Consider the following 12,649-nt stretch of genomic DNA (forward strand, 5'->3'; position numbering starts at 1 on the left):
ACATTGTCAAATCATGAACTAATTAGGCTTAAAAAATTATCTCGTAAACTAATCTCAATCTATGCATTTAGTTTCATAATTAATCTACGTTTAGTACTCCATGCATATGTCTAAAGATTCGACGTACCGTGGAACCAAAGGTACTGCTCTTACTGCTTATTGCCTATATATAGCTGGCTGGTGATGAGCGCTCGTTGCGCATTCCATCCATCACTTGCTTATCCTATCCAAACTTGCAAAGGCCGGAACACGGCAGGAGCGAGGTAGGTCGCTAGCTAGCTAGCCTCGACCGTACCGTACGCGTACCAGTGGCTGCTCGCTGGATCCAAGACATTTCCATACAATAGCAGTGTAGCTAGTCGTCTTCTTCCCCGGGCGGAGCCGGAGAGCGTGCGCGCCGTGCTGCCTGCGTACGTCACACGCACGGTAGCTGTACTGTGCGTCTCAGCTCTGGACTGGACGAGTTGAAGGTGTACATACATCAAACAAGCTAGAGGCAGGCCGGCCGGCCGGCCGGCCGGCGCCCAGCAGCAGGGACGGGGAGAGGCGGCGGAGGAGGAAGCCAATAGAAGAAGATGCTGGCCTGCATCGCGTGCGTCAAGGAAGAAGGGGGCGGCCGGGACCGCGACCGCGAGGACGGCGGGGCGCGCTCGGGTGGCGGCGGCGGCGACACCCCGACATGCAGAGACCCCGTCAAGTCGCTCACCTCCCAGGTGCGTGCGTAAGTCCGATTCAGCTCAGCTCACCTTGCCTGCCACCATTGTTGCTGCTGGTTGGCTTGTTTTCTTCATTCATTCCGATCCCTGGCTTGCGTCCGACCAGTCTTGCATCCGTAGGGAAGAGGAACGTACAGCTAGGATTTATGTTTGTGGAGAGTGGAAACACTAATGATCGTGCGTGTAAACACGAAAGCTAGGCTTCTGGCATGATTTATTTATTTTATGCCAGGTAAGGTAGGTATATATGTCTGAATCAATCTGATGCGGAAGGAAGGAGGAGGCGTGAGAGCCGAGGTGGCGTCGCTTTCGAGGAGGTCTCATGTCTTCCACCTTTGTCCCGCGTTGGGCCCTCCCCAGGCACCAGGCATGGATCAACAAGTGGGGCTGGGATGAGCGCCGCGTCCGACCGAATCATGCCCAGTTGCCCGCTTTCCATGAGACCTCTCCTCTCCATGCATATTTCTCTACTGCTGGCGTCGATCCCGACCGATAACGGATGTGGATATTATACATACATACTCCAATTTAGTATATCACCACTCTGTCTGTCTCATCCATTGGACTGCATTGGGTGGAGCATATAGTATTGTAGATACAAAACCATTATTAATATAATGTTTATCAAATATTTAGTATATAAATACTTGACACCCACCTTTTGCTTTGCTTTCTTCTTTAATCGGACATGATGATCAAAGAAGCTGCTATAGCCTCCTCCTCCAGTCCTCAGTACGTCCTCCTCCCAGGCAAAGGCAGCTCTGCCTCCTCTGACTGAGCGCCACCAAGGAATTCAAGGGAAAGAGGGAACAAAAGGATCGGACGATGATGCCAAAGAGCGAGCGAGAAGCAGCAAGGCATCAGCAGATTCAGCACCATCCGGCTCTATCTCTTTCTCTTTCCGCAAATCAAAGCCACACACACCACCGTGCTTGCATGCATGCATGGGCCCTCTCCCTTTCTTTTTCCCTCTCTCTTTTTGTTAATATATATATGCTTGCTGCTAAAATGCTATGCCTGTGACCTTGTGATCGCCAGCCTTTTTAAGCTTAAAGGACACACACACACACACATACGGAGAGCTAGCGCGCCCTTTTCCCCCTGTTCACGACCGTTGCTGTGTTCCAACTCCAACCGGGTTCATATATATAGCAGGCTTCTCAAAGTTCAAAGTACTCACTGTAATTTTTTAGCTACTCTACATCTTCAGTTTGACAGTCCAAAGCGTGTGTTTGCTATTAAACCTCACCGTGCCGGAACTACCTCATGATCGCCGTACAGTACAGCTTGGGTAGGCTTACAAAAGTTCAGATCAGATCAGTAGTTGTGAGATGAATGGAGGCCCATATCCTAATTTTTCATCACAACCAACTGATCGAGCTCAGCTTTGATCTCTTGAACTTGGTTTATATATGAACCACAAGGAAAGTTTTCTTTCCTACTTCCTCCATACGACTCCACAATTTTGACTGAACAGTTCAGTTACTGAACCACAGTTCAGTGTCTCCTGGTTTCAGTGAGTGGATACAGTTACAAGATGTTCAAACTGGACTGAACAGCACAGTCGTCAAACTCAAATGAAAGGCGGTCAAAACTAGGGGGCAGATAGTGTAGGCTCAGCAGGCCTGCCCGTGCCTGGTAGATACCACCTTTCGCTTTGTGTCATCTCCTTCCATTCTCTTGGGGGAAGAGAAGACATCCTGGAACAAAGGAAAACACAAAGTGTGGCCACGGACTATTTCCTTGTTCTTTTCTGATATAATCACACTACTACATTATATATATGTACATCTAAAGAAGCTTTCTTTCAGCTCCAACTTCCTAGCCTTCTATATGTGCAATAACCTTTGATTAGTTTCTACTATTACTATATTTCTCTTCTTTTGGCTTTTGGGTCACTAAAGCATGCAGACATGCATGTCCAGATGAGATTGATATAACAATACATGGGTTCTTGCATGCATTGCTTTCTCGAAAGCAGAGATGGATTGGGGGTGCAGTGCTTGCAAACCTGCAAAGAAAATGCAAAAGAGATCCTCTGGATGGGTGGATGGGGATGTTGCATGCAGCATTGTTGCTTTACTTGCATTGCACCCGGAAGCAAGGCAAGAATCCTCCAAGCACTGCATTGCATTGGGATCAGGATCACCAGTTTATTTTAAACCTTGTTTGTGAAAAAAAAAGATGCATGCCAGCAGGCCTGAAAAAGATGCATGCATGGTAGGGTGGAGGATCACCAAAGGGGAAAACCTGAACTGTAGATGAAAAACACAATACAAGCGAGGGTTTGAAGCTGAAAAGAGGGTAAAGTGAAAGCATCGCCAGTGCCACAGAAGAGAATCCATCCTTGTTTTGAGTGGCCCCCTAACCGTACCTGCAACTGCAAACAAACCTGTGTTCTTTACTTTTGTTAGTTACCCCATGGTAGAAGTAGAACAGAGATTTACCGCACAAATATCAAGTCAAGTGTGAAAACAAACCTCAGTTTTCTTTCTCCCCTAGTCGTCTAGTCATGCGCTCATGTGGGAGCGTGAGCAGCATGACAGTCTAGTATGGTCTGAACTGAACAGAGATTAGTAGTAACTAGGAACTGATGCGGTGTAGGTCAAATGGTAGACCCAGAAATGCAACACAACCATCTGAAACACATGCCATTGCCTGACCCCTAAAGAGGTGACACTAGCATTCATAGTTTGACCCTCCATCAAAAGATTCAGAAGCTCCACCGGCACAGTGATTGTGAAATGCCATTTTCAGTGGCAGTCAAAGATTAGACTGAACCTAATGGCTAATGCAGATAGATGGGAAATGGTATGTTAACAGCAATACAGATAGGTCAGACGTGGACAGGTTCTTCTACTACCAAAGACAATTACGGGTTTAGATTGAGTCAAACTTCATTAATTTTGATCAAGTTCATAGAAAAAAAATATTAATACCTATGACTTCAAATATGTATGCAGTTAAAAATGTAGTCTACAATTAATCTGATGATACTTATTCGTTATTATAAATGCTAGTACATTTTTGTATAGATTTGATCAAATTTAAAATTGTTTGACTCGTTGAAAATTGAGAATCACAAACTTTTGGGACGAAGGGAGTAGATAATGATCGGCACAAGCTAATCTGCAGCAGTAGTACTGACCGGTGAAAAACTCTGCTTCAGTATTAGTAGTCTGAAGAACACTGAATCTAGATGATAATTTCTGTGTCTGCCTGCTTTCGATGAAAATCCACACGAAACGGCGAAGAACCCAGTTTCTCTGAATTCTGAAACCTGATCCTGTCTTGGGAACACCGACTGAGGATCCGTGCAAAGCTTGGCAATACGCCAATACCGATCATTCTACTCTGAATGTAGTTCAGTAGTTGGTGATCAGAAACTGTTGGTGTGCACTGATGGATGTGTTGTTGGCGTGCACTGTGCAGCTCAAGGACATGGTGCTGAAGCTGTCCGGCACGCACCGGCAGCATGGCGCGCAGCACAGGCGCGGCGGGTCGCCGCCACCTCGGGGCCGGGCCACCTCCCTGTACCGCAGCGGCTACTACCGCCCTGGCGTGGTGCAGGACGACATGGCCGTGCCCCCGGCCACGTACCTGGGCGGCAGCGCCGGCGTCACCGGAGCGTCGAGCGCGAGCTCCACGCCGGCGTGGGATCTGCCCGGCCGCGTGGACGGCGAGGCCAGGGAGTGGGTGGCGCAGGTGGAGCCCGGCGTGCAGATCACCTTCGTGTCCCTCCCCGGCGGCGCCGGCAACGACCTCAAGCGCATCCGGTTCAGGTCCGTTGCCTTGCCCGTCGATGTCGATCTGGCCGCGACTGACGGCCTGATTGGACTGATCACTGACGGCCTGTATGCGATCTGCTGCGATGCGTGCAGTCGCGAGATGTACGACAAGTGGCAGGCGCAGAAGTGGTGGGGCGACAACAACGAGCGCATCATGGAGCTCTACAACGTCCGGCGCTTCAGCCGACAGGTGCTCCCCACGGCGCCGCGCTCCGACGGCGAGGTCAGTCGCTGCCCCTCTGCCTGGCTGCTGCATGCATGTCTGTCTCATTCCCATGTCCCATGATGTGAACGTGTGATACGGTGACGCTGACATGTCATGCCACGCCACGTCATCGTTTCCCACCTTCCGCCGAACAAGACAAGAACAGACCTGTCGCTCTCCTCTCTCCCCCTCAAAATTTTGGAGCGGGAGCTGTCCGTCCTCTGCATGCATGCATCCATCCATGGCACTTTCGCATCGAAAGACGCAAAGATCAGAGCTTTATTAGTAGTAACAAAAAGTGTTTGTGTTTCCTAGAGGGAGTCGTTCTACTCGCAGTCTCAGGCGGGGTCGATGATAGGGAGCCCCGTGGCCACCCCGTCGCCGGCGCCACTCACGCCGGAGAGGATCAGCTGGGGCGCGTTCGCGCGGCAGGTGGCGGCGCCGCCAGCAGGCGCCACGGGCGGCGCCGCGCGGCAGCACAGCTTCCGGCCGATGTCGCCGCCGCCGCCGTCCTCTTCCAACCCTTCGGAGCGGGCCTGGCAGCAGCACCAGCAGCAGCAGCAACAGAGCGGTGGTGGAGCGGCCGGCAAGAGCCCCGCCGCCTCCGAGGCCGCCACCGCTACAGAAGCGGCGCGGACGACCACGTCGTCCAGGGACGACGTGTCCGTCAGCAACGCCAGCGAGCTGGAGGTGACGGAGTGGATCATCCAGGACCAGCCCGGCGTGTACATCACCGTCCGGGAGCTCGCCGACGGCAGCCGGGAGCTGCGCCGCGTCAGGTTCAGGTCAAGTCCGACAGCGCTGATGATTAGTTCATTAGTTGTTACTGAGATTTTGTTACTGTGTCATTTGGCACAATGGTTACTGACAATGGAAGATTTGGTTTTGCACTTTGCAGCCGCGAGAGGTTTGCGGAGCTGAATGCCAAGCTGTGGTGGGAGGAGAACAAGGAGAGGATACAGGCTCAGTACCTTTGAAAACTCTGAACTGGAAGGAGACTGAAACTGAATTTTAATTCAGTTGAGCAGAAGCTGGTGATAAGTATGGTGCTGTGCAAGGGCTAGGAATCAGACATATAATTAATCTGGTATAAGTATATAGAGAGAGTTCATGTTTCAAGTTAATTTGGAGATGGGGGGAGAGAGAGGGGGATTCATTTGGAGCTGGGAAAGCTAGGAGGGGATGAGAAGAGGGGACAACAGGGAAAATATGTTCATGCATGTTTAGGGCACCGCACCTGGCAGTGGCAGCCCAGGTTACTTGTGATTGGTGTACCGTACTAAAGTTTTACCAATCCACCACTATTGTGTCTAATCTTCACTTTCCCTTTCTAACATGAGTACTAACACATCTTCTGATCGACTGATCTTATATATGTCACTCAGGGTAAGAAAAAAACATGAGTGTATCTGTTCCTGCACTCACATGTATGTGCATGCAGTGCACAACAGATATACAATGTGCGGTAACAGCAATCAATCGAAGATAAACCCACAACCAGGCATTGACATGACAAGTTTTCTCAACAGCTGAAATGAACATACATACAAATCACTAATCATAAACTGACGATAATACAGTTTAGCACATCCAAGGACTCTGTTCTAGATACAGTTAGGAGAATCCATCACAACCGTAAGCATAAAACTGTACAATCCTAAAAGGATGGAGAGAACTGCAGAGAGACAGATAATGCGATAACACCTACAAACAGAACTATGCCTATGTTCAAACCGATTTGAGGCTGCTGGTAAGGCCATCAACCTGCTACCAACACGAGCAGCAGCATACACTGACAGTCTCACTTTGATGCAACCTTGCGTCCTTGCCTAAATGCAACCCTTCACATAAATTTAACAAATATGAAGAGGGGTGATCTAGAACTTGATCAGATTTGGTGTCAAAATTTGATGCCCCTGGGAATGGGGATATGCTTCTAAATTCTACATTTGCTCTGCCTGTAAAATCTGGTAGGATCCCAGATCACTCCTCTTCAATTTTGCTAAAGATTGCAAGGATGTCCATAAAAAGACCAAGGGGGGGTGCACAGGTGAGCATGACCTTGGTTATGACATTTTACCTGCTGATCGTGTATCCAAGGATTCTCCAGGGTGTTCATGCAGACACTATATAGTAGTGAGGGGAACATGGCCATTCCTGCATTCCATGACACCAGCACTCACCGAACAGCAGATGTGTATGGAGACAGAAAGTACTCCCTAATGCGGGAGGCCCCATCCCTCGCTAGCATGCCCTCGAGGTCTCCAAGAATTCTTGCCAGCCAAATCTCCAAGCTTCGCTGGATTTCCTTGAAGTTATTCCTTATTGAACTTAGTGCTCTTCTTGTGCACATTTTGGCTTCTGCTGTTAGCTCATCTCCAAAGCTGCCTTTAGCAGTCTCTGCTTGCAGTGTGCTGAGCTTCTGCCTTGTTTCAGTTGCACGATGCTGAAGGTGAAATGCTTCCAGCAAGAATTCTGTTTGCCGCTGTGTTCTGAACTCTGAGTTTAGTGTTGAATCACAGGGGTCACTTGTTTGCTGCACAAATACATATCCATTAGTTTTCCTCCCCTGCTGTAATAGTAAATAATAGGAATTACCAGCATACAAGGAAAATGTCACTACTCCTTTTAAAGTGCTAAGCATGATTTACTAATGAAGAAACTGTCATTTTCTTCAACACAAACATATCAATTAAATCCTTTTGTTTTTTAAAGAACTAGGTACAGTGCGTTAGTAAGAAGAGACATTTGAATTTAAATGCAACGACTACAAGCCATGCATAGACAGCCCCAGCACTATGGACCAGAACAAGAAACTAAGATATAGACGGCTGGAAACCACTGCTATCTTTGGACCATGTATTCATCAAATAATTCCAACCAGGTACAGATCATATAGACATATATCAACACATTAATCTTTTTGTTACATCATGGAAAATGAACTATTGAGTGATATATCAGGTACTTTGCATTCAACAAAAGCACAAAACTTAGGTAAATGCTATTTCAGATGAGCAGGCCTACCATTCGTTTGCAAAGATCATCAATTTTCCCAGCTAGAGTTTGATATCTTTTCACTTGTTTTCTCATCACCAATGGAATCTTGGACAAATCTCCATTCACTACCTTTTCCAAGTTAATTAGTTCCTGCTCCAGCAACCTAAGTTTTGCTGGAACTCCTGATGATTCTACATCCACTTTCCAAGGTGATTCTCTCCTGTTAAAGAACAATTGGCTTAGAGGCTGTAAATTATAAGTGGAATTTATTTCATGGCTAGGTCAACAAGCCATGTGTGTCAGTTAAATCTTTACCTCGGTACAGCGTGCTTTGTGTTGAACGTTGACTCAACTGTATCATACTTCAGGTCCTACAAGATGCAAGTTCAAAGAGTCAAATACACAACCAAAAAAGGGGAAATGAAAATGGTCCTAGCCTACCAGAAATCAACCTTTCGAGGCAACCATTAATCATTCATGAAAATTACTGAACCATAGCTTTCTTGATAAGTTAATTTTCCCATTGTTTTTGCAAAAGTTGTTCTATAGGTACCAGAAATGAGAAAAAATCACAGACTAAAAAACTAACATAAATGACCCAACTATGTCTACAACAGTGTCAACGTGCAGTGAGCAAAGAGAATTGTATTGGGATAAAAAAGCAAGAAGAAAACATTGCACTTTACAGTACTATAACAGTTTTTTGAAAACACAGGATAGCCACATGTTGCACAAGGATTTGAAAACACAGGATCCTTTGCATTACCAGACAGTCAAGCTTTTTAATCACCCAAATTCTTCAAAACAGTCATGGACTGAAAAGAGCATCAGCTTGTAAGAATGTGAAACATCCTTTCATTTTTTTCTTGAAAAACAATCATTACATCTGCATTTAGTAACTTAGTACAAATGTTGGTCATTTGCCATTGTATTGAATAGCCAGTAAGGATCACAGTGTTCTAGTTGGATATCAAGTAACTGGCATCAGCACTGAAGTAACCACACATGGTAGCATGTGTTGCAGATGGAGGGTTGAGGGAGAGAGAGGATTTGCAGTTGCTAGCAATGTTAGCATTGCATGCTACTGCAGAGATATTGAAAAACAGAAGAAGAAAAACACTCACACACAGGAAATATCATTGAGAGATCAAGATTTGACAGGCCTATACAAGTATACAACATTTGATCTCAGACCAGAAAAAATTATCGCTGAGGTATTTATCACTGGAATCTCGTATAAATAACCCAACACATAATTTCACACTAAGTGAAGTCCTTAAATTTTTATGAGGTACACATAATTAAAAATGTCACAAAAAGAATAGACACCTCCTCTTCCGTAGTCTACTACTTTGACCTTTGAGCCTTGAGGAACTTTCGTACCCTTTAACAATATCAAGCGCTGGTAGGTGACTATCCACAGGAACAATGAATTAGGTGATGCCGACAGGAGCAAATGACCTAACATGAACACAAAATTGACCCAAACCCTTTTGAGAAAACTTCACACTCGAGGTGCCCTAGAAAGAGATGATACCAAGTACCAATGTGGTTGTTAAAACTCAGTTGCAGATTAGTCAGTGATTCAATAAGGAAAGGGCAATTAAGCAGCAGTATGGGTTGAAATTTGAGACACAGCAATTTCAAAGCTTTCATTCAAGTTGCTATCCACTACCAGTTAGAGTTATTTGAAAGTGTGTGATCTGATGTGACAAAAGTTAATGATATCCTACCACCTATAAGCACCATGCCAAGCAATACAAAATTTCTAGCGAAACAACAAAAACAACAGATCAAGGATAAAAAAGGCGACGCCTCCTCCCCACCTAGGCGCGCCTAATCGCTGGGCGATGGGGTCCAGCCTGGCCTATGGGGGTAGGCGGACCCCTAGGCCCTCCCATCCCCGCCGGACGAGCTCCTCCCCGCCGGGCGCTCGCATCCCCGTCGGACGAGCTCCTCCCGCCGAACACCCTCCTCCCCGCCGGGCGCGCTCCTCCCCGCCGGACGCCCCCTCCCGCCGGGCGCTCCCCTCCCCGCCGAACGCGCTCCTCCCGCCGGACGCGCCCCTCCCGCCGGTCAGTCCCCTCCCCGCCGGTCTCCTCCCTAAGTGGCAGCAGCCAGCAGGTCAGTCTGTCCTCCCCTGCTCCTCTCCTCTGTTTTCTTTGAACTTTGAAGTGTGAAGCCTCTGAATGACTGAATCTGAAGCCTGCTCCTCTCCTCTGTTATTTGACTGAATCCTTTGATGGCTGCATGTATGTATCTGTGATTGCCTGAACTCTGAATGTATAGCTGATTGACTGAATGTATAGCTTAGCTAGTTAGCTGATTGACTGAATGCATAGCTCAGCTAGTTAGCTGTCACTTACCCACTCGTTAGTTTACACGCTGAATGCAAAATTAGGAAAACGCCTAGAAAAACGCCTTGAAACGCCTAGGCTACCCTAGGCTCGCTTAGGCTCTAGGCCGTGGGTCGTCGCCTAGAAACCCTTCTTGAACCTTGCAACAGATAAGAGTTAGCTTTCAATCATATGCGCACATATCCAAAGAAATGTGCAACAAACCAACATACATGAATATAAGAAACCAAATGGGTATGAAGACTACAGTTAGTCAGAAGCGTTTCCCATATACATGCATGGGTCTATAGTGCATGGGTCTACCCTAAAAAGATACTAATCAGTCCTAAAATCAAAAGCATTTTGGTGGTGCTGGTTTTGTTTCAGTATTGCATTCTGACACGAAAAATTATAGGGGAACAAAGCACCAAAAAACTGACAGTGTTTCTTCATGTACACTTGTACAGTCAATTATTGAACTTAAGGGCATCCATCGTCTGCACCTCTAACGTACAGTAGCAAATAAAGTCTGACTTCAGTGCACCATTCATCTTCTAGGGTTCCGCTCGCATGAGCAGCAACAGGGAGCCTGTGTGATTATAGGTTTCTCTATGGACCAGATAAGATTCAGGTGGCTTCGGTGGAGTAGATAACAAAAACCAGGTAGCTTTCTTGCAGGAGGCCTTGCCCCACAGATACAGTATCGGATTCTGTTTGATGGAGAGGTTATATCAAAGTGGTTGTTTGTCCGTTCTACTCTGCCGCATACTACTACATGGTATCGCTATCACAGTATCACTCATGGAAAGATGTGTATGCAGAGCAGAGCTACTGAGGATACTGGAACTTGCATGAACCAAAGCTAATGTGATTGATTGCATTAACACAAATGGAAAGAATAGAGTCAATCCGACTTGTACTAAAATCTACGGAGTACACTCATATCATTAGAAAGCAATGATAAAGCAATCCACCCCCATAGATTTGTGTCCTTTCTATTCTCAAGCTGGCATCAGGTAAAAAGTGGAAAAGGGGAGGCAACTTTTTGTCGTGTCACAGACCTGCCAGCCTTTTGATCGGTCCATCTCCATCCACGGCGGCATTCCCGACGCGGCCGTGGCAGCCGTGTAGAAGTCGTCGTCGTGCTTCTGGCGCTGCTGAGCGTAGAGCGCGGCGGCGGCGGCGAGGGCCTCGGCGGCGGCGGTGTCAGCGGCGTGGTCCACCTGCTCCTGCTCCCCACGCGCGTCGTGGCGCGCCCGCTCCTCCTCCTCCTCCTCCTCCTCCCCGTCGCGGGCGCGGAACAGGGGCCCGCCACCGCCGGAGTCCCCGGCGCGCGAGGTGGCCGCAAGGAGCGCGTTGAGCAGCTCGTCCCGCTCGGCGGCCTCGCGCTCGAGGCGCTCGACGCGGCCGCGCAGCGCGGCGGCGTCGGCCTCGGCGTCGGCAAGGCGCGCGCGGAGGGAGGCGGCCTCGTCCCCGGCGGCTTGGGCGCGGGCCAGGAGGCGGCGCTCGGCCTCCATCCAGGCGGCGCGGTGGCCCGCGAAGATCTCGGCGGCGCGGGCGTTGGCGCGGGCGTCCTCGCGGCGGCGCGCGCGGAGCTGCCGCAGCTGGTCCTCGGCGGCCAGCAGGCGCGACGCGAGGATGCGGCCCCGCGACTGGAGCGAGGCCACGTGGCGGGCGGCGGTGCCTGACGGGAGCGTGGCGAGGAAGAGCGCGAAGCTGACGCCGAGGTAGGTGGCGGACAGCTGGGAGCTGGTGGAGTCCCCCGCGCCCGCGGGGCACCCGAAGTGGCGCGTCGGCGAGGGCGGCTTGGGCGCCGCCATTAGGGAGAGAGAGCGATGAGAGGGAGGCGGGGCGGCAGTGGCCGAGCCAGAGCCAGAGCAGCGGTGGGAGTGGAGTGGTTGGTTGGTGGGGTGGAGTTGTGGATCTTGGCCATGTGCAATCGACTCGAGCCTTTTAAATGGGTCGGCTACTAGGCTTGAAGAAGAAGAAGAAGGGCATGGATGTTTATTACGAAAATGTCCATGGCAGCGCATTGTGGCCTAACAGTTCAAAAAAAAAAGTTTAAATAACTACTCAATTCGTTCTAAATTATAAGACGTTTTGGTTTTTCTCGATATATAGTTTTTGTTATGCACATAGATATTTCTAGTATTGCGCATCTGGCTTGGATGGTGTGGTTAAAGAACACGAGGTTTATACTGATTCGGACAGAAAGTCCCTACGTCCAGTTCGTCGCTGCTGCTCGTATTACTAGCACTGCAAGTTTATAGTAGAGGTTACAAACAGGCGAGAGAGAGACGGGTCCCAAATCTCTAGTGAAAGAGTGCTGAGAGCTCGGTTGCTGCTCTTGTGTGTATCTAGATCTGATCGGTTCGGGGTTCGATCGAGATCCCCTTCAGACCAAGGGAAAGCACAGGTTACAACGAAGGAAAATGAGAAGAACAAAAGAGAGGAAAGCTTCCAGGATCGCCGGGTCCTTCTTCTCCTTCATGCGGGTCCCGCCAACTCTGTAGATGTCAACAGGGACAGCTCCACATCACGGCCATGTCCGTCACTAGTGCCACGCGCAGGCATCGTCTATCGGTCATGGTGTTCCATCCCGTC

The 12,649-nt window shown here is 48.8% G+C and overlaps 2 protein-coding genes across 3 annotated transcripts; one reads left to right on the forward strand and one right to left on the reverse strand.

The window, feature by feature from the left end:
- Window positions 1-219: 219 nt before the first annotated feature.
- LOC136537657 (protein Brevis radix-like 4) lies at window positions 220-5,841 on the forward strand. 2 transcript variants are annotated; one of them, XM_066529615.1, is made up of 5 exons: window positions 220-721; window positions 4,149-4,498; window positions 4,598-4,727; window positions 5,025-5,494; window positions 5,608-5,841. In XM_066529615.1, exons 1-5 carry the CDS (start codon window positions 680-682, stop codon window positions 5,684-5,686), a joined length of 1,071 nt encoding a protein of 356 aa, XP_066385712.1. In that variant the 5' UTR covers window positions 220-679; the 3' UTR covers window positions 5,687-5,841. The 2 variants fall into 2 exon arrangements, with proteins under 2 accessions (XP_066385712.1, XP_066385710.1); XM_066529613.1 differs by having other exon boundaries at window positions 220-713.
- Window positions 5,842-6,202: 361 nt separating this feature from the next.
- Window positions 6,203-11,977, reverse strand: LOC136537658 (uncharacterized). The gene is made up of 4 exons (XM_066529616.1): window positions 11,107-11,977; window positions 8,025-8,080; window positions 7,737-7,929; window positions 6,203-7,245 (listed from the first exon to the last, which is right to left on the reverse strand). The coding sequence occupies exons 1-4, from the start codon at window positions 11,863-11,865 to the stop codon at window positions 6,889-6,891; spliced, it is 1,365 nt and encodes a 454-aa protein (XP_066385713.1). The 5' UTR covers window positions 11,866-11,977; the 3' UTR covers window positions 6,203-6,888.
- Window positions 11,978-12,649: the final 672 nt, after the last annotated feature.

Source organism: Miscanthus floridulus, chromosome 2 (assembly GCF_019320115.1).
Source record: "Miscanthus floridulus cultivar M001 chromosome 2, ASM1932011v1, whole genome shotgun sequence".
Lineage (NCBI taxonomy): Eukaryota > Viridiplantae > Streptophyta > Magnoliopsida > Poales > Poaceae > Miscanthus > Miscanthus floridulus.